General features: G+C 40.2%; 1 protein-coding gene across 5 annotated transcripts in view; it reads left to right on the top strand.

Annotated features, from left to right (window-relative positions):
- Positions 1 to 26973, top strand: part of PROSER2 (proline and serine rich 2) — a 46999-nt gene that overhangs the window by 4534 nt on the left and 15492 nt on the right. For 2 of the 5 annotated variants that reach the window (XM_036453044.2, XM_036453052.2), the window contains one exon: positions 18065 to 18284. In XM_036453044.2, coding sequence (XP_036308937.1) covers positions 18147 to 18284 — 138 coding nt within the window. In that variant the 5' untranslated portion in view covers positions 18065 to 18146. Of the gene's footprint in view, positions 1 to 7554; positions 7576 to 14536; positions 14674 to 18064; positions 18285 to 24078; positions 24264 to 26973 lie in introns of those variants that run through there. The other 3 variants (XM_045585803.1, XM_036453061.2, XM_036453070.2) reach the window with 3 other exon arrangements.

The raw sequence follows: 26973 nt of genomic DNA, 5'->3' as shown, positions 1-26973 counted from the left end.
GTTTTTTTTTTTTAATTGCCATTCTCATGGGCATAAAGTAGTATCTCATTTGGTTTTGATTTTTATTTCCCTAATGACTAATAATGTTGAGCATCTTTTCATGTGCTTTTCAACCATTTACAGATCTTCTTTGGAAAACTATTTGTTGATCAATTTAATTCTCTTTTGTATTAGCTTAAGCTTAGTTATTTTTATAGCTCTCAGTTGGTATATGATCTTCCTTCTCAAATATTTACTCTGTTGTTTTGCTATTTTTTTTTCTTTCTGTTTTCTCTTTCATGCTTCTGTTGTTACTTCTAGGAAACTAGTTGTCTGACTAGTGCTTTGAAATGTTTAAAATTGTGCTTATTTTAGTTGTTGATCCAAAGGCCTGAGTATTTATCTATTCATTTGGTGATATTTGTAGACTGTTAGGACACCTACAGTGTGCTGAGCATTGAGATAGTAATTGTACATACAAATATAATTAGTCCTCTATGCTTCTATTTTTGATGTTTGCAGCTTACAATTTATTTATTTAAATTAGCAGGTCAGTAGAACCTAGCATAGGGAAAAAGAGCAGTACTAACCTGAAAGTGAGGGGAACCACCTCAGGTATCATCACTAAATAGCTGTATGATCCTAGGAACTTGGTTTCCTACTCAGTAAAATTTGGGGCAGGATTAAGTGGCTGTTTTAGCCTCTCTCAGACCTTGAAACTGGAGATTATGAATTTACTAGAAGCCTAGTGCATGAAATTCATGCACGGGTGTGTGGGGAGGTGTCCCTCAGCCCAGCCTTCACCCTCTCCAATCTGGGACCCCTAGAGGGATATCCCACTGCCCATTTAGGGAAGTTGGACATCTCTCTCACAATCCAGGACTGCTGGCTCCCAGTTGCTCACCTGCCTGCCTTCCTGATTGCCCCTAACCGCTCCTGCCTGCCAGCCTGATCACCCCCTAACCACTCCCCTGCTGGCCTGTTTGCCCCCAACTTTCCTCCTCTGCCGTCCTGGTCATCCCTAACTGCCCTCCCCTGCAGGGTTGATCACCTCCAACTGCCCTTCCTTGCAGGCCTGGTGCCTCCCAACTGCCCTCCCTTGCTGGCCATCTTGTGATGGCCATCTTGTGTCCACATGGGGCAGCCATCTTATGTGTTGGAGTGATGGTCAACCTGCATATTACTCTTTTATTATATAGGATAGAGGCCTGGTGCATGGGTGGCGGCCGCCTGGTTTGCCCTGAAGGGTGTCCCGGATCAGGGTGGGGGTTCCCTTGGGGTGTGGGGTGGCCTGGGCGAAGGGCCTGTGGTGGTTTGCAGGCCAGCCATGCCCCCTGGCAACCCAAGTAGATGCTCTGGTATCTGGGATATATTTACCTTCTACAATTGACACTTTGTAGCCTGGAGTGGAGCCAAGCCTCCTGCTTGTTCCGTGGCTGGCAGCCATTTCTGTTGGGACTTATGTATTTCTATAATTGAAATTTTGTAGCTTTAAGCTGAGCCCTGGGCTGGCCAGGGTGTGTGGAAAGCTTTGCTTCTTTCATTGCCAGAGGCAACCCTAGCCTTCTGCTCTTTCCAGCTCTGTGGCTGCCACCATTTCTGTTTGGATTTGTTTACTTTCTATAATTGAAACTTTGTAGCCTTGAGTGGAGACCTAGGCCGGCAAGGGCAGGTCGAAAGCTTGGCTTCCTCTATTGCCAGGGAAACTCAAGCCTCCTTCCTGCTCTCTGTGGCTATAGCCATCTTGGTTGGGTTTATTTGCATACTTGCTCTGATTGGCTGGTGGGCCTGGCTGGTGGGTGTGGCTTGTGGGTGTAGTGGAGTGATGTTAATTTACATATTACTCTTTTATTAAGTAGGATGATTCATCACAGCTTTCTTTTACAAATCTAATTTTGTGAGCATATTTAAAATAGTTCATTTTGCACAGTCTACTTAAAGGAATTATCTTATATACAAAAAAAGTCTGTTCTCTTATATATTAGACTACACTGGTTAGTTTGGTTGATTTCTACCTTCCAAAATGGTGCATATGGTATTTTCTGTAGATTCAGAGGGTTTCAAAACACCAATCAGAAAGAATGTATACACCCCTATGTTCATAGTGGCACAATTTACAATAGCTAAAATCTGGAAAAAGCCCAAATGCCCATCAGTAGATGAGTTAATAAAAATATATATATATATATATAGGGGTACATTTATACACAGAATACTATGCAGCAGTAAAAAAGAAGGATCTCTTATCCTTTAAGATAGACAGCAAGGAAGCACCTGAAGGGTATTATGCTAAGCAAAATAAACCAGTTAGAGAAAGACAAGTATCACATGATCTCACTCATATGTAGAATGTAATGAACAAAATAAACTGATGAACAAAATGGATCCAGAGATACAGAAGCATGGAACAGGCTGCAGAATCTCAGAGAGAAGGCAGGGAAGGGTGGGTGGGTGGAAAGAGATCAACCAAAGAACTTGTATGGGGCAGGGAGCAAGGGCAGGCTAGAAGAGGTCAATGGGGAAAAAGGGGGGCATAAGTAATACTTCCAAAGGTAAATATATAATTAAAAATAAGTGATTCAGAGGGTTTGAAGAGCTTTCACAAACATTTACATTCCTACCATGGGAAGCACAACCGATAATATAGAAATGAACAAGGTGTGTTCCCAGTCCTTGAGAAACTGACCTAGTAAAGGAGAGAAAATAAATGTCAATAGGAGTTGATACCAGAGGCCCACAAGTGTCTTGGGAGCAGAGGACAGAGATACGTTCTTTAATGACTGTCAGAACATCTGTTGGAGGATGTAGCGTTGGAGCTGGGCCACAAGGGAAGGAGAGTGGGAAATTAGAATGGTAGAATTGTGGCTTTGATTATCATGATGAAGAGTTTAGCCTTGACTTTGGGGCATTCAGCACTGAAGGTTTATGTGCAGAGCAGATTTGTATTTGACTTTACTGTGCAGTAGGCATTTGTATATGAAGGAATAACTTGAAGTTGAGTGGGATGATCATAGCTGAGAAACGAAATACAGAAAGATGAAGATAGTATGGTACAAACAGAGGCGGACACAAAAAAATGTCAAATGTCAAATAGAAGTTTTGGTGCAAAGAAAGTTTTTAAAACTTTTATTTTATTCTAGAGTGGAGAGCTAATGACCTAGAATACATCCAGTTCTTTCTGACTTGCCAAATCAACCTGCAGGCATTGGACCTCACTTTCCTCATGTGCTAACTTGTACCCCACACACACTGGATAATGCATATATATTAGCAGGAGTTCAATCTGTATTTATGAGTCATAAATATTTAAAAAGTATGTGAGGAAAATATTATATATTAGACTTTTTTCCTATTGATCTCTATTATGATTTTAGATATTTTCTGAGGAAAAATATTTTAGTATCAGCATGTAATAAAACCATATTTAAATCAAAGTTTAATTTCAAGAAACACTTTACTTTTTTACAATGTTAATTATCAGTTCAATGCCAAAACATTAAGTTAGCCATATAAAATTACTGATATTCAACTATTTTTGAACTACACAAATGACAGCTTTACGTTATTCAGTCTAATCATTGTGAAGGAAACCACCAACAAAATGCAATGGCAACTTACTGAATGGGAGAAGATATTAGCAAATGATACATCTGGTAAGAGGTTAATATGCAAAATAGATAAAGAATTCATACAACCCAACATCAAAAAAACAATATAATTAAAATAATGGGCAGCCTGGCTGGCATGGCTCAATGGCTGAGTGTCAGCCTATGAAACTAGGAGGTCATGGTTTGATTCCCAGTTAGAGCACATTCCTGAGTTGCAAGCTTGATCGTGGAAGAGGCAGCCAAGCAATGATTCTCTCTCATCGATGTTTCTATCTCTCTTTCGACTTTTCTCTCTAAAATCAATTAAAAAGATATATATATAGTAATAATTAATGTCGTTTTCTAATACTTCTTTAAATCGAATTTATTTAAACAATACAACAAAATTTAATCAACAATATAGTTGCCATTGTTTTCTACTACTTGTGCCCAACGCTCAGGAAGCATTTTAATCCCTCTGTAGTAAAATTCTTGTGATTTTGATGCAAAAAATTCAGTCAATGCATTTTTGAGGCATTCTTCATTATTAAATTTTTTTCCAAGAAGAAAATTTTGCAAAGAACGAAACAAATGGTAATCGGAAGGGGCAATATCAGGAGAATATGCAGGTTGAGGGAGAACTTCCCATTCCAACTGGCGCAGTTTTTCAGCAGTGATTCTTGCAGTATGGGGTCGTTCGTTATCGTGGTGAAGGATTATGCCCTTCCGATTAATCAGCGCGGGTTCTTTTTCTCTTAAAGCTTGGGCTAACCTTTCCAATTGGGCACTATACACTGCACTTGTAATGGTGTGGTTATATGGTAAAAGTTCATAATGAAGAATTCCTTTAAAATTCCACCAAACACACAACATCACTTTTTTTGCATGCAAGTCAGGTTTTGGCATGGGCTGCGGAGCCTCATTTTTGTCCAACCATTGAGGCCGCCTTTTCAAATTAACATACAGCACCCATTCTTCATCTCCGGTAACAATTTGCTCTAAAAACGGCAAACGGTTTTGACAAGAGAGGAGCGAACTGCAAATTGTGACTCTTTGATTACGGTTGTTGTCGGTCAACTCATGAGGAACCCATTTTCCAAACTTTTGGACTTTGCCAAGTGCACGCAATTGATTGGAAATTGTTTTTTGTGAACAATTTAAAGTTGTCGCAAGCTCTTGTTGGGTAATTTGAGGATTTTGCACCAAAAGAGCTTGAAGAGCTTCTTGATCAAAATTGGACACACGTCCTCGACCACTCTTGTCATCTAACGAAAAATTTCCCTTGCGAAATTTCTCAAACCAACGCTGGCATTTTCTGGCGCTAACTGCATCTTGACCAAGAGCACTACAGATGTTTTTTGCAGCCTCACTTGCTTTTCTTCCTAATTGGAACTCGTAAAGCATGCAGTGCCGAATATGCTCTTCATCCGCCATCTTCTTAGCCCTAGTTTTGCAACAAAAACCAAACCAAACACAAACTTTTTCAAGCAAAACTTGTTAATTGCACTTCACATGTTCTGTAGATACCACGTGTTTGAAGGTTATGTCAATACAAGTTAACGCCAAGCAAGATTTTAAACGAATGTTTAAAAACGACATTAATTATTACTAGACCCGATACAATGGAATATTACTCAGCCATAAAGTGGAATGAAGTCTTTCAATTTGTGACAGCATGAATGGGCCTATAGGATATTATGCTAAGGTGAAATGAGTCAGACATAGAAAGACAAATACCATATGATTTCATTTTTAGGTGGAACCAAAAAAAAAAAAAAAAAAAGAAGAAAAAAAAAAAAAAAAAAAAAAAAAAAAAAAAAAAGAACAAATAAATGAAACAGAAACAAACTGCTAGATACAGGAAATAAATTGATGGTTACCAAATTTGGTGGGGGTGGGGAGCAAAATGGGCAAAAAGGGTAAAGGGGATTAAGTACAAACTGCCAGATATAAAGTTAGTCATGGGGATGTAAAGTACAGCATAGTGAATATAGTCAATAATAAAATAATTATGCATGGTGTCTGATGGGTACTAGATTTATTGTCGTGATCACTTTTGTAAGATATATAAATGTCTAACCACTGTGTTGTACATCTAAACTAATATAATATGGTATGCCAATTATAATTTTAAATAACTTCTTAAAATAGTGAATTTGAAAATTCACAGAAAAATATAGTGTTTTTATAGTATTTCTCAGCAATTCTCATTTCATCAGGATGTTGGTTTTGCTTTGGTTTTCCAAGGTGGTGAAGTTTACCAAGAGGCCTTTGTCATGACTTAATTGTCAGACTCCACTGTTGAGCTACTGAAAGGTTGTGCTTTCTCCCAGAGAGGTTAATAGGCAGTCCTGGGAGTCCTTGAATTTCTGACATTAGGATCATCTTAACTCTTAGTTGGAGTCATCCGGTTTTTTCAACAAACATTTGGTTGTCCCCATTTCTTGAAAAAGTACTGAAAGGCTCTTATCTCTTCCTCTCCATTAAAATTGGGATATGAATTTGTGCCCAAAGGCCTGGATTTGAAATGAGTAATTTGAGCTATTTGTTACTAGGTTTCCAGGCAGGACCAAAGAAGCGTCTGGGGAGAAGGGAGCCTCTGTATCCACATCCACAGGTTAAATGCTCTTCTTCGCTTTCCCTGACCAGGGCCAGCAGAGAGATTTTGGAAGATAAGATTAAAGTTTGATGCAGTGGATTGACCCAGCGGGTCTTGTGTGAGCTGTGCATTCCCTGGCTTGGATTTGAATCTGTTCAATTTGAGATAAGATACATAAGCCAGATGTCTGCCTCCAGTCTGACCGGGGTTTATAAATTCCAGTGCTGAAGGAACATGCTTGACAATGAATGAAAAAATTAGATAAGAATTTGGAGCTTCTCAGAAAAAACACACAATATAAAACAATAAGGTATAATTATTGCTTCTAAATAAGAAGTACTACATTTTATCTCACCAGAGTAGCTCTGGTAGTTTTTGCTGAATACATAAAGAGAAAGCATACAAACTTGTTTATCAACAGAACAACCGAAACTGGAATTTTCTTCTTCTTTTTTAATTTGCTAAACAATCTAGAAATGCAATTGGCATGTAGAATGTCTTCTTTTTTTTTCTTTTTCTTTTTTTATGAACTAGAAATAAAATTTTGAAGGGTCTATCTTTGCAAACATTTCATCCAATAGAACTAGGTTTTCCCCCTGGTAGTGTTTGTCTGTTTGCTTCCTCCTGGGCCATAGGTTTTGTTACCAGGTATTAAACTGAAATCTAGCCAGGTTTTTTTTTTTTTAATTTCTTTATTGATTAAGGTATTACATATGCGTCCTTATCCCCCACATTGCACCTCCCACCCCCATGCAGGTCCTAAGGGAAGAAGTCTCCTACTACCAGTTTTCTGTCTCTCATTGAACAGAAAATGTGGAAATTAGATTTTCCTAACGTAGACCCTCACCTGAAAACAACCAGGTTCTATGTTAGGAAAAACTAATTTCCACATTTTCTGTTCAATGAGAGACAGAAAACTGGTAGTAGGAGACTTCTCCCCTCGGGGGCTGTGAACCAGCCTGCCTAGGCAAGGCCTCTATCCTGAACTTGTTTGCTTAGTGTAGGCGAATCAGTTACTTTCATGTGGTGTGTGGCCCTGAGGAAAACACTGTCTCCTATTAATAGTTGAAACTATTCACAGTTGAGACAGTCTGAAATCAACCTTGTTTTTCTACACTGTTCAGAAAGAGCTTTAAAAAAAAGTCTAAATGAAAGCATAGTAATTGCTCTGGAGAAGTAAAATTACTAGCCTTTAAAATGCTTAATTGTATTTAATACCCTTTAGTGCCAGTTAGAGCTTAAGGTCCTAAATTCTTACTGAAGGCATTTCAGAAGAAAAGAAAACACGCAATCAGAGAAAAGGCAGCATCAAGAAGCAGATGCTAAACCATTAAGCACATCAACATTTGAAAACTCCTGAACAAAACTAACTGCACTCCACCTTCCCCAAACCTCCAGCCTCACGCTGAGGTGGATTTCCCTTCGATTTGCAGTGCAGGAGGACACTGTTTGCTAGTTTGCTAGTTTGCCTTCTGAATATTTTTGAAAGCATTCTTTTCTTTCCAAGGTTTTTGGTTTCCTGACTTTGAGAAACACCCCAAGCTAAAGAAAAGTTACTATGTGTGTATTTCAGCCTGTGTGTGTGGAGATTCATTTTTGAAGGAAATTTTGGCCATGGGTTGCATCTGCAGATGTACACGAGCATATGTTGATGGTGATATTTATTACACGTTAACATTTGGAACATGATTGGTTTAGTGGGTCTGGTGTACCAGTTTTTTATCGGTACCAGTTATTTCACATATTATTGTTTGTGAAGCTAAGTGAAGTGTCTCTTCTATGGCTGTATGTAAAGTTGCCCGCCCCCCATTCTGTTTCCCAGTTGCCCTTGATTAAAACCCATAGATTAGCCGGGACCGGTTTGGCTCAGTGGATAGAGCGTCGGCCTGCAGACTGAAGGGTCCCGGGTTCGATTCCGGTCAAGGGCATGTACCTTGGTTGTGGGCACATCCCCAGTAGGGGGTGTGCAAGAGGCAGCTGGTCGGTGTTTCTTATCGATGTTTCTAACTCTCTGTCCCTCTCAATTCCTCTCTGTGTAAAATCAATAAAATATATATTTAAAAAAAGAAAAATAAATAAATAAAACCCATAGATTAAATGGAAGTAATTTCTCCTAAATTTGAAGGAGTTGGCCTCTATATGTAATATAGGGGATAGAGGATAAAGGATGGTCACCACAACATTATGAACATGTTCGAAACACTCCTAAGTGTTTAAGCTTTCCTTTTAGATCACAGGTCTGTTTAAAGGTCTCTAATTTTTTATTTTTTATTTTTTTTACAAAAAATAAGATGTTTTTAGAATTTTAAAATATAAATTTTGTTTAAGTAATGGATAATTAAGTCTATATTTTGTGACAATATTTTCTAAAATTCTGTGGCTACATTAAAAGAGAAAGAGCTTAAATAAATAAAGAAAATAAAGATTTATGTACAGAGAGAGAAAAGAGAGAGAGAGAGAGAGAGAGAGAGAGAGAAGAGAGAGAGAGAGAGAGAGAGAGAGAGAGAGATCGAGCGCGCGCGCTTTGCCTACAAGGAGCTTATAGTCTAATTGAGAAAAAAAATAACATGCATAAGAAACCAGATGTGATGATCAAGGTCAGAGAAGAGGAGCACTGTGAGAGAAGGTTTGACAAGGTCTGGTGCAGTCTTTGACAGTCTTTGCAGACTGAGGGGAGAGTGATGGAGGAAGCAGTCAAAATGTGGCTCACAGCTGAGCAGAACATTGGGGGCACCAAGCTGGATAAAGGATTTATGTGGTGGAAAGGGAGGCTGAAGAGATAAGTTTAGGGCAGATTCTAAAGAGACACTGAAACTCCTCTGTTCTTACACACAGGTTCCCTGGAAGCATAGGTTGGAAAATGGACAGTGCCAACATTGAGAGGCCTGTGGTATCAAAAGTAATCCAGGATGGGAAGTCCTATTTGATATTCATTGGTGATTGTTCGATGAACATTTGTTTTATTTTTAGCAAAGTTTTGGACAGGAGAAAACTTGAAAGAAAATTAACTACAAGACCAGCAACTACTTGTGTCTCTCTACTAGGTCAGCATATCTATGTGTGCATCTTTGGTACAGTGAGGGATGGAAGGTTACAGAGACTGTACTTCATGTGTAAAATTAGAGCTTGAACTGAGTTTTGCTCAGAATTATCAGATGTGCTGTGATAACTAGACTAAACTCATTTTTATGGAGCTTGTCTATAAATTATTTTTAGGTGAGAAATGAAATGGTTAATTTGGTCAAGGATGTTTTTAAAGCCTTGATCAAAGGTGAATAATATAAAGAAAGGACTTCAGTACTCAGTTTCCTTTTAACTTATTAATTGGGTTAATAAAACAATATAAAAGAGTATTGGCATCATTTATAGCTCCATACCTAGTTAATTTCTTAGTATAAAATTAATTTTTGTCAACACATGTCACAGGAATTAACACAGAACCAGGGAGAAACACTAAAAGTTTCTTCTTTAATGTTTAAGTAAATCAGAGCAAAGTGCCTAACACATCAATACATGTAGAGCTGCTAGCATTAAGGTCAACAGCGCTAGTATTTTGTGTTCACTGACCATTTCGTCAAAGAGTGTGTGCTTTTCACCAAGGATGGTCATTCTCTTTATTTTCACCCACTGCTTAACCATATGAAAAAAACCATTCATGGCTCAGAAGCAATTCTACTATACTAGTATAACTTCATTTTTAATGTTCTTGAAGGTTAAAAAGCAAAAACAAAACATCTATCTTTTTTTTATAATGGCTTGGTTGTTAGGGTTTCTTACGGTATAGCTTTAAAGATAATTTCTTTTTTTTTTCTTCTTTTTTTTTAATATATTTTATTGATTTTTTACAGAGAGGAGGAGAGAGGGATAGAGAGCTAGAAACGTCGATGAGAGAGAATCATCGACCAGCTGCCTCTTGCACACCCCCTACCTGGGATGTGCCCGCAACCAACGTACATGCCCTTGACCGGAATCGAACCCGGGACCTTTCAGTCCGCAGACCGACGCTCTGCCACTGAGCCAAACCGGTTTCGGCTAAAGATAATTTCTGTCCCAAGGTTGTTTTTATAGATTTGGCAACAAGTCTTCATAAAATTCCTGTGAATGGAAGTAGGAGAGAATGAGAGATCTAAGGGTAGGGCTTAGGTGGAGCATTGATCCTACCCTAGTGTAGGGTCTGACTTGGAAAGGAGAGAGGGGAGATTTTTTTTATTATTAAATTATTATCTGTGTACATATTTTAACACCCCCCCCCCATATTTACCCTCCCTCAAGGGGATATTTTTAAGAAGCTTATTTCTACCCCTTTCCCAGCTAAGCTGCGGTTAACAGTGGGTGACTAGACATGGATGGAGGCCTAAAAACCTGTATCATGGCATCCATGGAGTTCAGAATCCCAGGATCCGCACCTGGATATTTTCTTTTGTGAAGCGTTTACCTTGGCAATGAGTTGGAACAGTTCTCTTTAAAAGTGTATTACAGACATGCTAAGCAAAATTAGTGCCACATCACTTGGTTAAGGCGGTTAAGTTTCCTATTCATGTTCAGAATTAGCATAGACAATAATCACCTCTGTGATTTTGTTTAGCCTGCCTGTTGGGAACCTAAGTCTTACAGGATATGATTTCCTTCCCCCCACCTAGAAGGTACCAAGCCTTATAGTTGAATGTGAGGGAACCTATTTATAGTTCCAGCTTAGCTTCTTTCATAAATTGGATCAGGTCAACCTTTCCCAGGTAAGTTTTTAGCTCACAGGTTGAGAACCACTGCTGTAGAACCTACGACCATCGAGAGACACAGATATTTACATTATGATTCATTAACAGTAGCAAAATTACAGTTATGAAGTAGCAACGAAAATAATTTTATGGTTGGGGTCACCACCACATGAGGCACTGTATTAAAGGGTCGCAGCATTAGAAAGGTTGAGAACCACTGGCCTAGAGAATGGTTTAACACTCCCAACAGCAGTACATGTGGGTTCCAATTTTACCACATCCTTGCTGATATTTGTAATTTTTTAGTTGTCAATACAGTAGGTGTAAATAATATCTTATGTTCATTTTAACTTGGACTTCTTTAGTTTAGTCACTTGGGTTTTCTCTCTTGTATTCTGCTTAATCATAGTTCTTGTTCCTTTTTTTTTTTTTTTCTAATGAGTTTCCTGTCTTTCTTATTGATTTTCAAGAGTTTTTCATATATTCTAGCTTTCAGTTCATTTTCTTAGCCATAGTAAACCCCTTCTACCAGCCTGCCACTTTTCTGTTAACATTGTCTATGGTGTCCTTAATTTTTATGTAGGTAGATCCATTGAAATTTTCACCTTAAAATTTTTATTTTTTGAGTCCTAATGAATAGGAAGATCAGTGGAGCAGAATAGGAAATTCAGAAATAGAACCTAAGACTTAAATATTTAGTATAAAATAACATTTAACATTTCAAGGTAGTGGAAAGATGGTTTTTTCAATATTTGGAAAATATTGAAAAAGTAATTAGGAAACCTTCTTGGCTTAGGGATAGGGAAGTAGGTCTCTACACTAAAATAAATTCAAGTTGGATCAGATATTTAAATATGAAAAGTGAAACCATAAAAATGCTCTCTCCACAGTGAACCTTTGTTGGAATTCTGTATTTTCAGTTCCTGGGAACTAGGACTGAGGAGCCCTGCCTTTGCTTATCCTTTTTATCTGTTTGGAGAGCCAACCACAGTTTGTTTAATTAGCAGTCTCCTTAGACCTGAAACATCTTGGAGGGCTTGGCCTGGTTGTCACCTTTCTGCGAACCCTGAACCCTCTCAGGAAGCACTGCACGTCTTCCCCTGTGCTTCCCTGGTCCCCGTGGTGACACTGAATACAGTTTACACATTCGCTTTCCATTACAGTTGGCCTCGTGTGGCAGAATTAATTACCTAGAATTTACCCAGTGTGAAGCAGGAAAACAAGTCATCAAAAGAATATGCTTCCTCTAGAAAGGAAGCTAGCACTCAAATTGAAGCAAGTACTGATTGATTGCATGAAACTTTGATTCTGAAGCCGTTGGGGAGTGGGTGAAAATTGATTGCTTGTAGGAGAGTGGTCACATCAACATGGTGTTTCAAGATTAATCCAGCAGAAGAATAAAGGAAAAGTACAGAGAAGAATGAAAATGCAAGGAGATCTAGATGGCTATCTCAGTAATGTAGACATGTGGTATAATGGTGCTGAACTGGTGGGACTAGAAAAGAGTGGATACAACTGACATTCTCCGAAGGAGCAACAGGGCTTTGCAGCTGGTTGGTTGTGAGTGGTGGGAGGAGGGAGGAATCAAAGGTGGCTTTTTGTGTGTGGAGGCTGGCAGCCACTGTGCCTGTGGGCAGGTCTTTGACTGACATAACTCAGCCTTGGGGTTTGGCCAAACCAGAATTTTCAGGTGAATGATGGAAATTATTTGGGCTGCTCTATAGACCTGATTGTGGCTATTTGGAACTTACATGGAGTGAGGTGATGGCGGAAGGAGGACTTTCCAAGTCTTTCTGGAATGTCCAGGGTAAGATGAAAACGAGGAGCTGCATTCATTGTTTTCTTCGCTTCAGTACTCACTTCAGAGGGTCCGCTAATCTAACTAACCTCAGCGCCACCCCATCCCCCAGCCCAGCACCTTCAGATTGGACAGCTGCTGCCTCCTGACCAGCCATGCTTGGCAGATGTAGATTTACTAAGACTATAGATCTCTTGTCACCTTCTCTCTTGTCACCACCCCCACCCTCCAAAAAAGAGATGTTACTGGTAAATAACGAGAAGTAAACATAGGAAGTAGAAGAGAATAAATAGAAAAATGCGCGTGTGTAGCTCACATTTCTGCTCCTGTTGTGTTAGGTTTGCCATGACTTCTTAGTGATACTTGTTCTGCTCTCCTGGTAAAAGTCAGTTTCTTCATCTGTGGGGCTATCTTAGTCTGACCCTAGTCCCACTTTTTACCAAAGAGTTATTCCTTGAGACTAAATATTTAAAGTGGTAATGACCTTCATAGACTCACAGCTGTGTCACTGCAGTCAGACCCAGGTGCTTCTTATCCCCTGCTGCTTTTTCTCGTCACATCCCCTTTCCAGGGCAGAGCAGAGAAGAAGGCTGCTTCCTTGCCCGTCCTTTTCAGAAAACTGCTCTCTCTGCAGTGGATCTTCCATAGAATTCTGTATTTTGATTTCCTGGGCCCTAGGACTTGGGAGCCCCTAGTTCTCCATTCCTGAAGAGTTCAAAGACTGACATCTTGCACCTGTAAAGGATGTTGAACCAAGGTTTTCAAGTTCTCCCCCATAACCTCTGCCGTCTGCAGAATTCTTGTAAGCTTTTTCATAGTCCTTCAAAAGAATAATTTATAAAAGTCCAACATTATAGTTTTATAGTGTCAGAATAGCTTTTAAATTATAGAAACACAAGAAAATGGTGTGCTCTTAAATGGTATGATAAAATTACTATTGTGAGGGCTTTAGAGTGTGGTTCTGACTGCACACTTGTAGCCAAGCTCCAAACCCTTTCCCACCCACTAGGTGGTTCCACCAGGTTCCTTCATTGTGTCGGTGAGTGGGTACTCACTTCCCTGCCTTTCATCTCACTGTTGTGTGGGGGAAAGACTTACTGTCCCTCAACCCCCTACTTTCCTTGGAGCAATGATTTGCTTAATCTATGAATGAATTAGAGCTGAGTCCGGGAGAAGAATCTACAGACCAGAAGGAACCCAAACATTGGCTTGTCCTCTCTGCATTTGCCCTCCCACTTTTTCTTGGGCTGAAGCTGATCACGGGTTTAGAGGATGTAGCTGTGACGTCCACAGTCCACATCTGCCTTTGCCTTGCTTTGTTACCGGCAACTGTCACCAGCACACTCTTACTGGTATGTCCACTGTGGTGTGTGTTCTAAATTAATATCAGGCATTTAACTTACTAAACTGAATACTGTGGTGAGTTTCACCAAGGATGTCTTTAACTTCGGAGTTGCACATTATTGGCTGTGTAGGTGGCTTATATAAAGTCTGTTTATTTTCTTTTCTTTTTTAAAATATATTTTATTGATTTTTTACAGAGAGAGGAATGGAGAGTTAGAAACATCGATGAGAGAGAATCATCGATCAGCTGCCGCTTGCACACCCCCTACTGAGGATGTGCCCGCAACGTACATGCCCTTGACCAGAATCGAACCTGGAACCTTTCAGTCCACAGACCGACACTCTATCTACTGAGCCAAACTGGTTTTGGCTAAAGTCTGTTTATTGCTTAGGCTTTCTTATTAGTAAACAAACTTTAGATTTTTAACATTTTTTACCATTGGGAATAATGGCAACTTACAGAAAGTATATATGCTCAGGATGTTCTGTTCCCCAGCCTTGCTCTTAAATTGCCATGTGACTTGTGCTGATACATCTGGAAAAAATGATGAGAAATGGAGTAGGAAATAGTTTCCTTTTTAATCTGTTCTAATGTTTTCAGGATTTCTCTGAGATTTCACAGTGGACTTAAATGACAAGGTCCTCCTAAAGGTATGCAATACTGAATAAGCATTCTCCATAATTAGTCACATTTTTGTTAAAAATTAATTCACACATGAGCACAATCGCATATGCACACATACACACACTAAATTGTACCAAAAGTTATTTTAATTCACGTGCCCCTCAGTATTCTTAAAGAGATTCCTAAGGCATCCTGGCAGTATTTTCTTTCTCCCATTAAAAGAAAGAGTCAGAGGACTATTCGATAAATAGTACTGGGAAACTTGGAAAGATATGGGTAAAAAGTAAAACTAGGTCTACTTCTACACCATACACAAGAATAAACTCAAATGGATTAAAACTTAAATGTTATACTTGGAACCATAAAAATCCTAAGAGAAAACATAGGCAGTAAAATCTTGGACATTTCTCATAGCAATATTTTTCTAATATATCTCCTTGGGCAAGGGGGGAAAAAAGAAAAAATAAACAAATGGAACTACATCAAACTAAAGTTTTGCACAGCAAAGGAAACCATAAAAAAAAAAAAAAAAAAAAAAAGATGAAAAGACAACACACTGAATGGGAGAATATATTCAGCAATACATCTGATAAGAATTTAATATCCAAAAATTGTAAGAAACTTAAAAACTCAACACTGAAAACAAAAACAAAAAAAAAACAAAAAAATCACCAAATAATCCAATTAAGAAATGGGCAACTAACCTGAATAGACACTTCGCCAAAGAAGACATAGAAATGGCCAATAGACATATGAAAAGATGCTCTGCAGTGCTACTCATCAGAAAATGCAAATTAAGACCACAATGAGATAGCACCTCACTCCTGTCAGAATGGCTAACACCAAGAAATCAACAAGCAAGTGTTGGGTGAGGAAGTGGAGAAAAAGTAATCCTCATGCTCTGTTGGTAGGAATGCAGACTGGTGCAGCCACTGTGGAAAGCAGTACCTCTGAAAATGAAAAATGGGACTGCCTTATGACCAGCAATTCCACTTGTGGAATATATCCAAAGAAAACTGAAACACTAATCTGAAAGAATATATGCACCCCTATGTTCATTGCAGCATTATTTACAATATACAAGATTGGGAAGCAATGCAAGTATCCATCAGTAGATGACTGAATTAAAAAGCTGTGGTATACTCTGGCTGGTTGGGTGGTTGAGCATTGGCCTATGAACCAGAAGGTCATGGTTTGATTCTCATTTGGGGCATAATCCTGGGTTGCAGGTTCAATCCCAATTGGAGGCCTGCAGGAAGTAGCTGATCAATGATTCTCTCTCATTGATGTTTCTCTCTCTCTCTCCCTCTCCCTTTCTTTCTGAAATCAATAATATCATAATAATAAAAGCCCAAGAGGTGTCACAACCAAAATGACCAAATGACCAGTCTCCATGAAATGCATAGAACACCTCTCAGGCCCTCCTCTGTGGCCCACAGGCTCTGATCACAGCAAGGCTGGCGGCCAGCAGGCGGGGCAGCGGGCAGGTGGGCGTGGCGAGGCAGGCGCAGTTGTGAGCGCAGCTGTGAGTGCGGCAGGCGGTGGGTAGGGCCTCGCGATATCGCATACTGGGCCTCTAGTGTATCTATAATAATAAAAGCGTAATACACTAATTAGACCAGACGTCTCTCCAGATGACCTTCCGGACAAAGCCAGGGCTTCGAGGAAAGCCGGGGTCCTGGGTGCCAGAGGGAAGCCAGTGCCGGCAGGCAGGGGAAGAAAGGGCTACTGTTGCACTAATTCCATGCATTGCGCCTTTAGCATATTTACAAAAGAAAAGGGGGAGAAAGCTATGGTACATTTACACAATGGAATACTATTTAGCCATAAAAAAGAAGGAAATCTTGCCTTTTGTGACAGCATGGATGGGCCTGGAGAGTGTTATGCTAAATGAAGTAAACCAGTCAGAGAAAGATAAGTTCCATATATTATTTCATTTATATGTGGAATCTAATGAACAAAATAAACTAACAAAGTGGAGACATACTCATGAATATAGACTGCAGACAGTTGGCTGGGGTTGGGGTTTGTTGGGGGTTGGGTGAGAAGGATGAAGGAATTAAGCAAAGAAAAAAGAAGAAAGACTCACTCTGCCTGGTGTGGCTCAGTTGGTTGGAGTGTCATCCTGTACACCAAAAGGTGGTGGCTTCAATATTCAGTCAGGCACATATCCAGCTTGCAGTTCGATCCCTGGGGGCAAGTGCAGGAGGCAACTGATGTTTCTTTCTCTCCCTCTCTTCTCTCTAAAATCAATTGTTTAAAAAAAAACAAAAAAAAACTTTCAATGTACTAGTACTTTTTTTTTTTTTTTTTTTTTTTTTTAAGGAAAGAAAATTCCTAGATGGTTTTGCTCAGTAGATAGCATGTTGGCCTGCAAACTGAAGGATCCCAGGTTCAATCCTGGTCACAGGCACATGCCCAGATTGTGGGCTCAATTCCCAGTAGAAGGAGTGCAGGAGGCAGCCAATCAATGATTCTCTCTCATCTCTGCTACTTCACTGATGTTTCTATCTCTCCCTTCTTCTCTGAAGTCAATAAAAAAATATTTTTAGAAAATAAAAAGAAAGGAAAGACTAATGGACACAGACAACAGTATGGCAATTGCCAGAGGATAGGGAGGTGGGGGGAGGTGGAAGAAGGGGAAGTGCGGGATAAATGGTGATGGAAAACTTGACTTATGGGGGTAAATACACAATACAATACACAAGTGATGTATTGTAGAATTGCATACCTGTTACCTATATAATTTTATTAACCAATGTTACCTCAATACATAAAGTTTTTAAAAAAGAGTCAGTGGACTGTATGAAATTTAGGGCCTTATAGGGTTCAGTTTCAGTGTATTTCTTCCTGAAAGTAAAAACATGAACTTTCTGATAGTATTAAATTATGGGACCTCAATATTTTATGTAGAAAATAAAATACTGTATGGCTTCCAAAGTGTCTAGAATCTTGGGGATGTCAGCCAAACTTGTATTAGTAATTTATAACTCTTGTCACTTCAGCTATACTTGGAACTGTTGCGAAGCTGGAAAAGGTGTTTGAAGCAGAAAAGGCTAGAATTAATACAGCATACAGAGGGAACCTGAGCCTGAGCGTGAAAGAGCGTGGAAGTCCAGAGCCTACGTGCAGAGGAAGGGGCCAGCACATTATTCTATCAAATCATCGGCACCAAAGTAATTTTCAGCACATCTGCCTTTTCTTAAAAATAGTTCTGGCATCTTGATAATGGAGAAGGGTATAAAGGAGACCTGGAACGAGCATCACCAAACCTGTTGACTTGGGGGTTCCTAGTTATCTTTGCCTTCGTGGTTGAGGCCCTAAGTGTAGGTGACGCTTACTCATGCTCAGCTTTTCGGTTGGGGGATAAGGCATTCACTCCTTAGGCTCACTAACCCTTGTGCTTGGTTTCTCTAGAAGTGATCCACGACTTCAGAATGGAACACGGGCCTCTTCCCTGCTTCTTGTGATCAAGCTGCTGGCCGACATTAATGTGGGGATGCCAGTAAACCACCAGAAATCGGACTCTTCAGAGATGGACTCTGACCTGTCACCCAGCTGCCTGCTCAGTGACCTGAGCAGAGGGGGCAGCTTGGAGAGTCGCAGTAGCAGTTCTCGCTCCAGAAGTCTCACTCTGGTGAGTGATGGTTTCCTTCAATGCTTCGATGTCCTTTGGTTGGCTGGCTTTGCCCCAACTTCCTTCCCTTTAAGGAAGATCTTATCACATTATTTTTGGTTAACTAGCTTGATGTTTTAGAATACTTGCTTTGTGAAATGGCATTGAATTTTCTTTTATGTTTTCATTGATTTTTTTACAGAGAGGAAGGGAGAGGGATAGAGAGTTAGAAACATCGATGAGGGAAAGAAACATTGATCAGCTGCCTCTTGCATACCCTCTATTGAGGATGTGCCCGCAACCAAGTGCATGCTCTTGACCGGAATCAAACCTGGGACCCCTCAGTTCGAAGGCCGACGCTCTATCCACTGAGCCAAACCTGTTAGGGCTGGCATTTAATTTTTAATCATCTTAAATTTTGCACAAATATAGAACATTATCCACAGCAGTGAAGAGAATCTCACTGTAGCCAATAACATGGCTGTTTAGACCCAGGAAGTGACAAACTTAGGCAGGGTCTTATGCCTTCCAGTTCAAAAGACCAGAGAGAAGTAAAATGGAGGGATAGGAATGAGAGACACCTGTTCTACAATAAAATATACATTAAAAAAAAAAGATCTGAAGGAAGAGAAGCTCTTCACATGGCAAAAACAAATTTACTTTAAAACAGATTTTTATCTCCTTTACAAATATAAATGCTTTTTAAAAAAATTTTTTTTAATATATTTTATTGATTTTGTTCAGAGAGGAAGTGAGAGAGAGAGAGTTAGAAACATCGATGACAGAGAGTCATCGATCAGCTGCCTCTTGCACACCCCCCACTGGGGATATGCCCGCAACCAAGGCACATGCCCTTGACCGGAATCGAACCCGGGTCCCTTCAGTCCCCAAGCCGACGCTCTGTCCATTGAGCCAAACCGGTCTCGGCTATAAATGCTTTTGTATCCCTTTATTTCAAATTGAGACCCTTACATATCATCAACAAGCTTTGGGAACTTTCATAAGAATATTCAGTTTTAAAGTTAAGAGATGACCTTTTTGTACTCCCCACTCCTCAGGATATCCATCTTTCAGGATTGAGACCTTTTATTCATAGAGGGAAGGACAAGAAAGAATTAACCTTCAATTTTACTTCTAGTGAAAACATGATTTTCCTTTAGATGCTGTGAGCCCTAAAATTAACCCCAATTATTAGGAATCAGGGTATTTGGATTATTTTTTGCCTTTAACATTCATTTTCATATGCCCTGGCCTCTTGATAGAGAACCAAAATAAACCTGCTTTCTGTCTCCTCCTAGGAGAGGATTGATCCCAAGTATGTCCAGTGTTTTGGACTTGGGGAAGGAAAGTTGCTACTTTGTATCTCCATTCTAATCTTATAGGGTGCATTCTTCATATTAACCACTTAATGCCTATTTTTACCAAATCCTCTGTGGTAGCTCAAACTCACATGCTCCAAATAGGACCTAATTGATCTCTATAAGCATATCCATTGAGGTGTGGCATTCATTGACTATTCTATATGGCCTACTGTATCTTCTGTGTGTGTTATTTACACATCTGCTCAGATGTTAAAGCACTGTCCTAGGAGTTAAAGACAACAGTAAATGTGATCCATTTGACAGGATTGGTGTTGCAGATCAGATTTCCAGCAGCAGCAAAATGTTTGCACCTGGCTATAAAGCAACTCGTGTTCCTGGGCTGAAGAAACTCTAAGGAGGCTAGTCACTAGGGCGAGGAAGCTGGGCATTGCTACGTGACGTCATTATCTGGTGCCCACAGTGACTGTTTCCTGGCTGGGCTGGGCTGGGCTGTGGGCCACATTTTGTGCCATGGGATCTCAGCAGTGTTGGCTGTGATTTGATGGGGTGTTGCTGGGGTGGGGTGGGGGGGCAGTTTGTGTCCCACTTAGGGGAAGCCGAGTATTGGTTTGTCAGGGCCAGGTCCATGGTGCCATTTATTTTTAAATGGCCAGTGTTAGTCATGGCAACTCCTCCATTGAGAGCCCGCCCCCTGTGGTCAGTGCACATCATAGCTACTGGTTGTAACAATGGACACTTAGCCTTTTATATATCCTATATAATAAAGAGGTGATATGCAAATTGACCCTCATGCCCTCGCACAAGATGGCTGCCCCCATGTGGTCAAAGATGGCCACCACAAGATGGCCTTCAGGGGAGGGTAGTTGAGGGCAACCAGGTCGGCAGGGGAGGGCAGTTGGGAGCAATTGGGCTGGCAGGGCAGCAGTTAGACATTGATCAGACTGGCAGAGGAGTGGTTAGGTAGTGATCAGGCTGACAGGCAGGTGAGTGGTTGGGAGCCAGCAGTCCTGGATTGTGAGAGGGGTGTGCGATTGCCAGACATCCCCCAAGGTGTCCCATATTGGAGAGGATGCAGACTGGGCTGAGGGACAGATGGTGCACAAATTTCGTGCACCTGGATTCTAGTATGTATATATAGATTATATGTATATGACTGCATAATTTTGCCTTATATCCCACTTGACTACCTGTGCCTCACTCTAATAGAAGACACATTCCAATACTGTTGCAATACCTTCTGCTTAGACCTGTTGACTACTTTCAAGCACCTTTCTTTATTAAATAATTGAGCTAACTTTAGTTGTCATCAGTTATTTTTCCACAGTTGTGTATTTCCCTTAGATAGAACAGGATCATGGAGAAATCTAACATTTAATTTAATACTATTTTTTTTAATCTTTATTGAAAGTATTACATAGGTCCTCTTTTTTTCCTTCATTAAACTCTTCCAGCTTACTCCCATCCTCCCCTCTGCTCAGGCCCTTACCACCCCATTGTCTGTGTCCATGGGTTATGCATATATACATACAAGTTCATTGGTTGATCTCTTCCTACCCACCTAACCTCCCCTGAGCTTCAATAGTCTGTTCATGCTTCTATGTCTCTGGATCTATTTTGTTCATCAGTTTATGTTGTTCATTATATTCCACTTATGAGTGAGATCATGTGATACTTATCTTTCTTTGACTGGATTATTTTGCTTAGCATAATGCTCTCCAGTTCCATCCATGGTAAGAGTTCTTTCTTTTATTGCCATGTAGTATTCCACTGTGTAGGTGTACCACAGTTTTTTTTTATTCTCTTATCTGCTGATGGGCACTTAGGCTATTTCTCAATCTTAGCTATTGTAAATTGTGCTGCTCTATGAACATGAGGGTGCGTATATTCTTTCTGATGAGTGTTTCAAATTTCTCAGGATATATTCCTAGAAGTGGGATCACTGGGTCAAGTGGAAATTCCATTTTTAATTTTTGAGGAAATTCCATACTGTTTTCTAAAATGGCTGCACCAGTCTGTATTTCCACCAGCAGTGTGCTGGGGTTCCCTCTTCTCCATAACCTCACCAACACTTGCCATTTGTTGATTTGTTGATGGTAGCCATTCTGACAGGTGTGAGATGATATCCATTGTCATTTTGATTTGCATCTCTCTGTTAGTTAGTGACTTTGAGCATTTTTTCATATGTCTCTTGGCCTTTTGTATGTCCCCTTTGGAAAAGTGTCTATTTAGGTCCTTCGCCCATTTTTCAATTGGATTGTCTTTCCTTTGTTAAATTGTATGAATTCCCTATATATTTTGGAGATTAACCCCTTATTGGATGTATCATTGGCAAAAATGTTCTCCCATGAAGTGGCTCTCTTGTTACTTTGTTGGTGGTTTGGTTTGCTGTGCAGATGCTTTTTATTTTGATGTAGTCCCATTTGTTTATTTTCTTCTTAGTTTCCATTGTCCTAGGAGATGTATCGGTAAACTTATTGCTATGAGAGATATCTGAGATTTTGGTGCCTGTGGTTTCTTCTAGGACTTTTATGGTTTCCCATCTTATATTTAAATATTTCATCCGTTTTGAGTTTATTCTTGTGTATGGCATAAGTTGGTGGTCTAGTTCCATTTTTTTTTTGCATGTACCTGTCCAATTTTCCCAACACCATTTATTGAAGAGACTATCTCTGCTTCATTGTATGCTCTTGCCTTCTTTTGACATTTATTTTAAATGGCAACTATAGCTTTCCAAATAACTGGAGAACATTTGACTTTCACAAAGCACTCTCTTAGCATCTAGGTGCCCTGAATCAGTAAACTATCTACACTGGTACAGATTCTTAAACTTAAAAAAAAATTTCTTACCCTCATACTGTATTTTTTAGGATCTAAATTTGGAGAGGAACTATATGATTTCATTTTAAATCACTGGGTCTTTTTATGACTTCTTTCTTTAGAGTGAGACTCAACCATAACAGTTTCTCAACTTTCTGTCCTTTAATTTTTGACCCCATAAAAGATCAGTAACAATGTTTTTAGGCCTCAGTATACCTCTTGGAAGGCTCTTTCAGTAAAAGATAATCTAGTTCCAACTGCAAGTATTTCTTTTAAGCAAAAGTTATTTTTAAAAGACAATGCCTGATGTTACATGAGAGTATCCAAAAGTTTTTAAAAACTTTTAATGTTGCCTGCTAAATGACAGGTCTTTGTTTGTTAGGAACTCTTCTCCTGAGCCAATGCAAGTTAAAAATTAAAATAGCTGCTTAAGCCGAAACCGGTTTGGCTCAGTGGATAGAGCATCAGCCTGCGGACTGAGAGGTCCCAGGTTCGATTCCGGCCAATGGCATGTACATTGGTTGCGGTCACATCCCCAGAAGGGGGTGTGCAGGAGGCAGCTGGTCGATGTTCCTCTCTCATCAATGTTTCTAGCTCTCTATCCCTCTCCCTTCCTTGCTGTAAAAAAATCAATAAAATATATAAAATAGCTGCTTAAATAGAATTGTCATGGCTATCCATATAGGGAAGTGTGTGAAGTCACTCAAGAGACTAGTTATGTTTGTGTTTGTATTTTGTTCTACTTATAAGGAATTCTTGTTCTGAACCTTTTCTAATGAAAGTTTCAATTAGAAGGAGAACAAATTGGCCTAATTCTGAAATACTTGACTTAGAGGATACCTTTTGAATGTGTTTTTTCCTTTGAAATTTAACAAGCTTTCATACAGTACAAGGTAGCATGTCTTTGCAAAGTTGGTAGTGTAGTTCTAGAACCTACTACCTCAAGAGGTGATTCAGATTCAAAATAAGAGATTCAAAGAGGATTCGGAGACCTTCCTAATGATAGCTCTTTAAGGTGACAAAGGAAGCTTTGCGTGTGAGGTTTCCTACGTTCTTAACCTTTTAAGGCCAGTATCTCAAACACTTACAGATCTCATAAACACCTTGGGTGGCACTGCCAGGTACAGAATGCTGCCTCCTTCCAGTGTTCTTTTCTTCTTCTTCACCCTCCTATGTTCATAGCAGCATTATTTGCCTTAGCCAAGATCTGGAAATAGCCCAAGTGCACATCAGTGGATGAATGGTTTAAAAAGCCGTGGTACAGTGACACCATGGAATACTTCCAGTGTTCTTTGGCTCATATTCTGAATGTAGACTTGAATGAAGTCTGCTCTTCCCTACATGCACTTGGAGCTTCCTCTGGAAAAGAATGTGCTTTGGCTAGTTGAAGAGTGGGATGCTCTTATTGCCCACAGGTCTTAAGAAATTACATAATATAGCTGCTTCTTTGGGATGGATTGAAAACATCCCAAAATCACAAGCATACCTCCTGTCCATTTTTATCTTTAACTTGGGCAAAAATAATGATCCAAATTCATTATTGAGTTTTTGGAAATTTAATATTCAATGAACTGTCCTTCTCACTCAGCTGACAAATGTTGTGGCCCGAAAGTCACATAATGAGTCTGTGATCAGACAGCAGTTGTCAGCTCCTGATTAATCCCTTCCTTCTGCAGAGCCTTCAGTGTCTTTGGGCCACACTCCTTAGTCATGGGATAAGAAGGAAAGCCGGCAGGGCGAATGCTGTCTTCATGGTTAGGTCGGACTGGAGTCTAAGGAACACACTAGAATCTGTCACCCTTGTTGCTAGATGATCTCAAGGAGAGAAAACAGAACAGGCTGGAAAGGAGAAGCAGACCTGGTCAGTAGTAACCCCCTCTTCCTTTCAGTTCTGTCTCCTTACTCAGATTGAACAAAAAACTTACTGGTCAAAACAGCCATTTTAAGACAGTTTAAATAGCTTTTATAAAAGTTCAATAAATATTTATTGAATGCTTACTACATATAAGAACTAATAGATGATGGACTAAAACCCAGTGTTAATCTTTCCAGGAACTCACAAGACAGCTAGGGAAAGCTCCAGGATAGTGAGACCCGAGCTTAGGAGGGCTCTGGCAGAGGTGTGGTGCCACGCACTGTGGCAGCTCCATCTCAGTCAGGATCTCTCTGTGATATTGTCCGTTTAAGGCAGCCATGGAGCTAAACTATAATCCTTCAAAGCCATTATTCTTAGATCTATAATCAAAACTGTACATATATCTCATCCTTTACTGGTCTGTCTGTGTCTCTTTCCGGCCAGAAGTACAGGTTTAAGTTAGCCAGTAGCGAAAAATTACAACAATGACTAGTTAGAAAGAACCATAATTAAACCCTGTCCTGGAACTGTGGGAAACGCCACATGCACTCAGGGTCTTTCTCATGGGGTTGTTGGGGTAAGTAGAGCATTTAAAGTCGTGTGAGGAACTACAAAAAGACTTGACTTTTATTGTATTTTCTTCCTTCGGCCCTATTTTGCTTCAGCTGCAGGGCATTCTCTCATCAACTTAGCCTTGCTCAAGTGTCAGTGAGATCATTTTGGGGTCTGTAGGAAGAAAATGTGAATATCAAATCACACTCCTCCAGAACAAACACCCATGGTTGCCTGCCTAGGAGAGACTACTGGTTAAGAGATCTTGGTTCATCTCAAGAACTGTTTTCAGCCATCATAAGCATTCTTAGGATTTATTTATTCACTTAGAATAGAGATGAGTCTGCTGGTTCTTGTCTTCTCCTTCACAAGGAGCTGCCACAATCATCTTAGTCTGCAGTAAAACCAAATTTCTTCATTTAAAAACAAAAGGAAAAGTTTAAGAACTACAGTTAGTAGGTGTTTAAGGTAAGGGTTAGTTCAGTATGAGTATTTTAAGCCTTCTCAATTTTTTTTTGTTGTTGTTGTTGTTCAAACAAACAAGGGTTTTCTCTCTACCATTTACACACACACACACAAAAAATGAACAATCCTATCTCAAATCTTTACTCCCACAGGTATATCTAGGATTGTTGACTTTTCTAATTATTGGTAACATTCACTGGAAAGGTTTGTTATCCGACTTGTCAGGACATTCCCCTCACAGTGCCGGTGGAAACGGGACATTTTCCTTTATCTGTGCAGGTTGCATAGGCACCAGCGGGAGGAGGGCTCTGTTCTCCTCACCGAGCCTTGGACAGCGTGCATACAATTCCTTTGGTAGGTTTAGCATTTTTAATTTTCTAGTTTCAACATAGTAGAAATTACTTTTTCAAAACATACATATTTTGTAGAAATGTATGCACTTTTTCTCTTAAAGACTTGTAGCCATTACCTGAAGTCAACATGGCAGGCAGAATGTGTAACATATGGTTTCCTATATATTTCTGTTAGCATCTGGAGTTTTGTAGCCTTAAAGGGCTTCCTTTTACTCTACGTCGATGCATTAAAAACACCATTTATAGAAAGGAACGTTTAAAAAAATACTATTTGGAAGGTAGCTGTCAGCCTGCTACCTTCCAAATAATAGGGACAAACTTAGGGTTTCTTCAATGCAACCCTTCCCAAGAAAGCTATTGTTTTCATTTATCCTCAGTTTCTGTTCACTTAGTTCTTTGGGAAATAAGTTAACAAATCCTACTTCCAAAAGCACAACAGTCAGGCGGGGACCACCACTACTAGGACTCCAGCTTTCTTTCCTCCTCCAAATGGGCCATTAGGCCACAACCTTGCACGTCCTATATAATAAAGAGGCAATATGTAAATTAACTCTCACACCCTCACAAGATGGTTGCCTACGACCAGGCTGGCAGGGGGATTATTGAGGGAAGACAAAATGACTGAATAGCAGGCTGCATGGGGTGATCAGGCAAGCGAGGGGAGAAGGGGAGGCGGAGGGGGGCTGTGAGGGGTGACAAGACTGGCAGGGGGGCAGTTGGGGACAACCAGACTGGCAGGGGGTGTAGTAAGAGGTGACCAGGATGGTGGGAGGGGGGAGCAGTTAGGGGTGACCAGGCTGGCGGGCAGGTGAGCGATTAGAAGCCAGCAATCCAGGATTGTGAGAGGGATGTCCGACTGCTGGTTTAGGCCCAATCCCCAAGGGTCCTGGATTGGAGAGGGTGCAGGCTGGGTTAGGGGAGCTCCCCCACCCCCGCACGAATTTTTTGCACCGGGCTTCTAGTGTGTGTGTGTGTGTGTGTGTGTGTGTGTGTGTGTGTGTATAACAGTGACCTAGACGGTTGTTAGAGTGTCTACCTGAAGACCCAAGGGTCACGGGGTTCAATTCCCAGGCAAGAGCACATACTTTGGTTGTAGTTTGATATCAGGCCCTAGTCAGAGCAGGTGCATGCAGGAGGTAATCAATTGATGTGTCTCTCACATCAGTATTTCTCTCTCGCTCTCTCTCTCCCCTTCTCTCTTTTCCTCCTTCCCTCTGCCTCCCACTCCCTCTGAAAATCAATGGGAAAAATATCCTCTGGTGAGGATAAAGTGAACATGCATATTTTTAAAACAGCTTCATTGATATATAATTCACATACCATACAGTATGTATGCCACTCAATGG

The sequence above is a fragment of the Pipistrellus kuhlii genome, unplaced genomic scaffold (genome assembly GCF_014108245.1).
Source record: "Pipistrellus kuhlii isolate mPipKuh1 unplaced genomic scaffold, mPipKuh1.p scaffold_m20_p_1, whole genome shotgun sequence".
Classification (NCBI taxonomy): domain Eukaryota; kingdom Metazoa; phylum Chordata; class Mammalia; order Chiroptera; family Vespertilionidae; genus Pipistrellus; species Pipistrellus kuhlii.
This window is presented reverse-complemented; position numbering and strand designations above follow the sequence as displayed.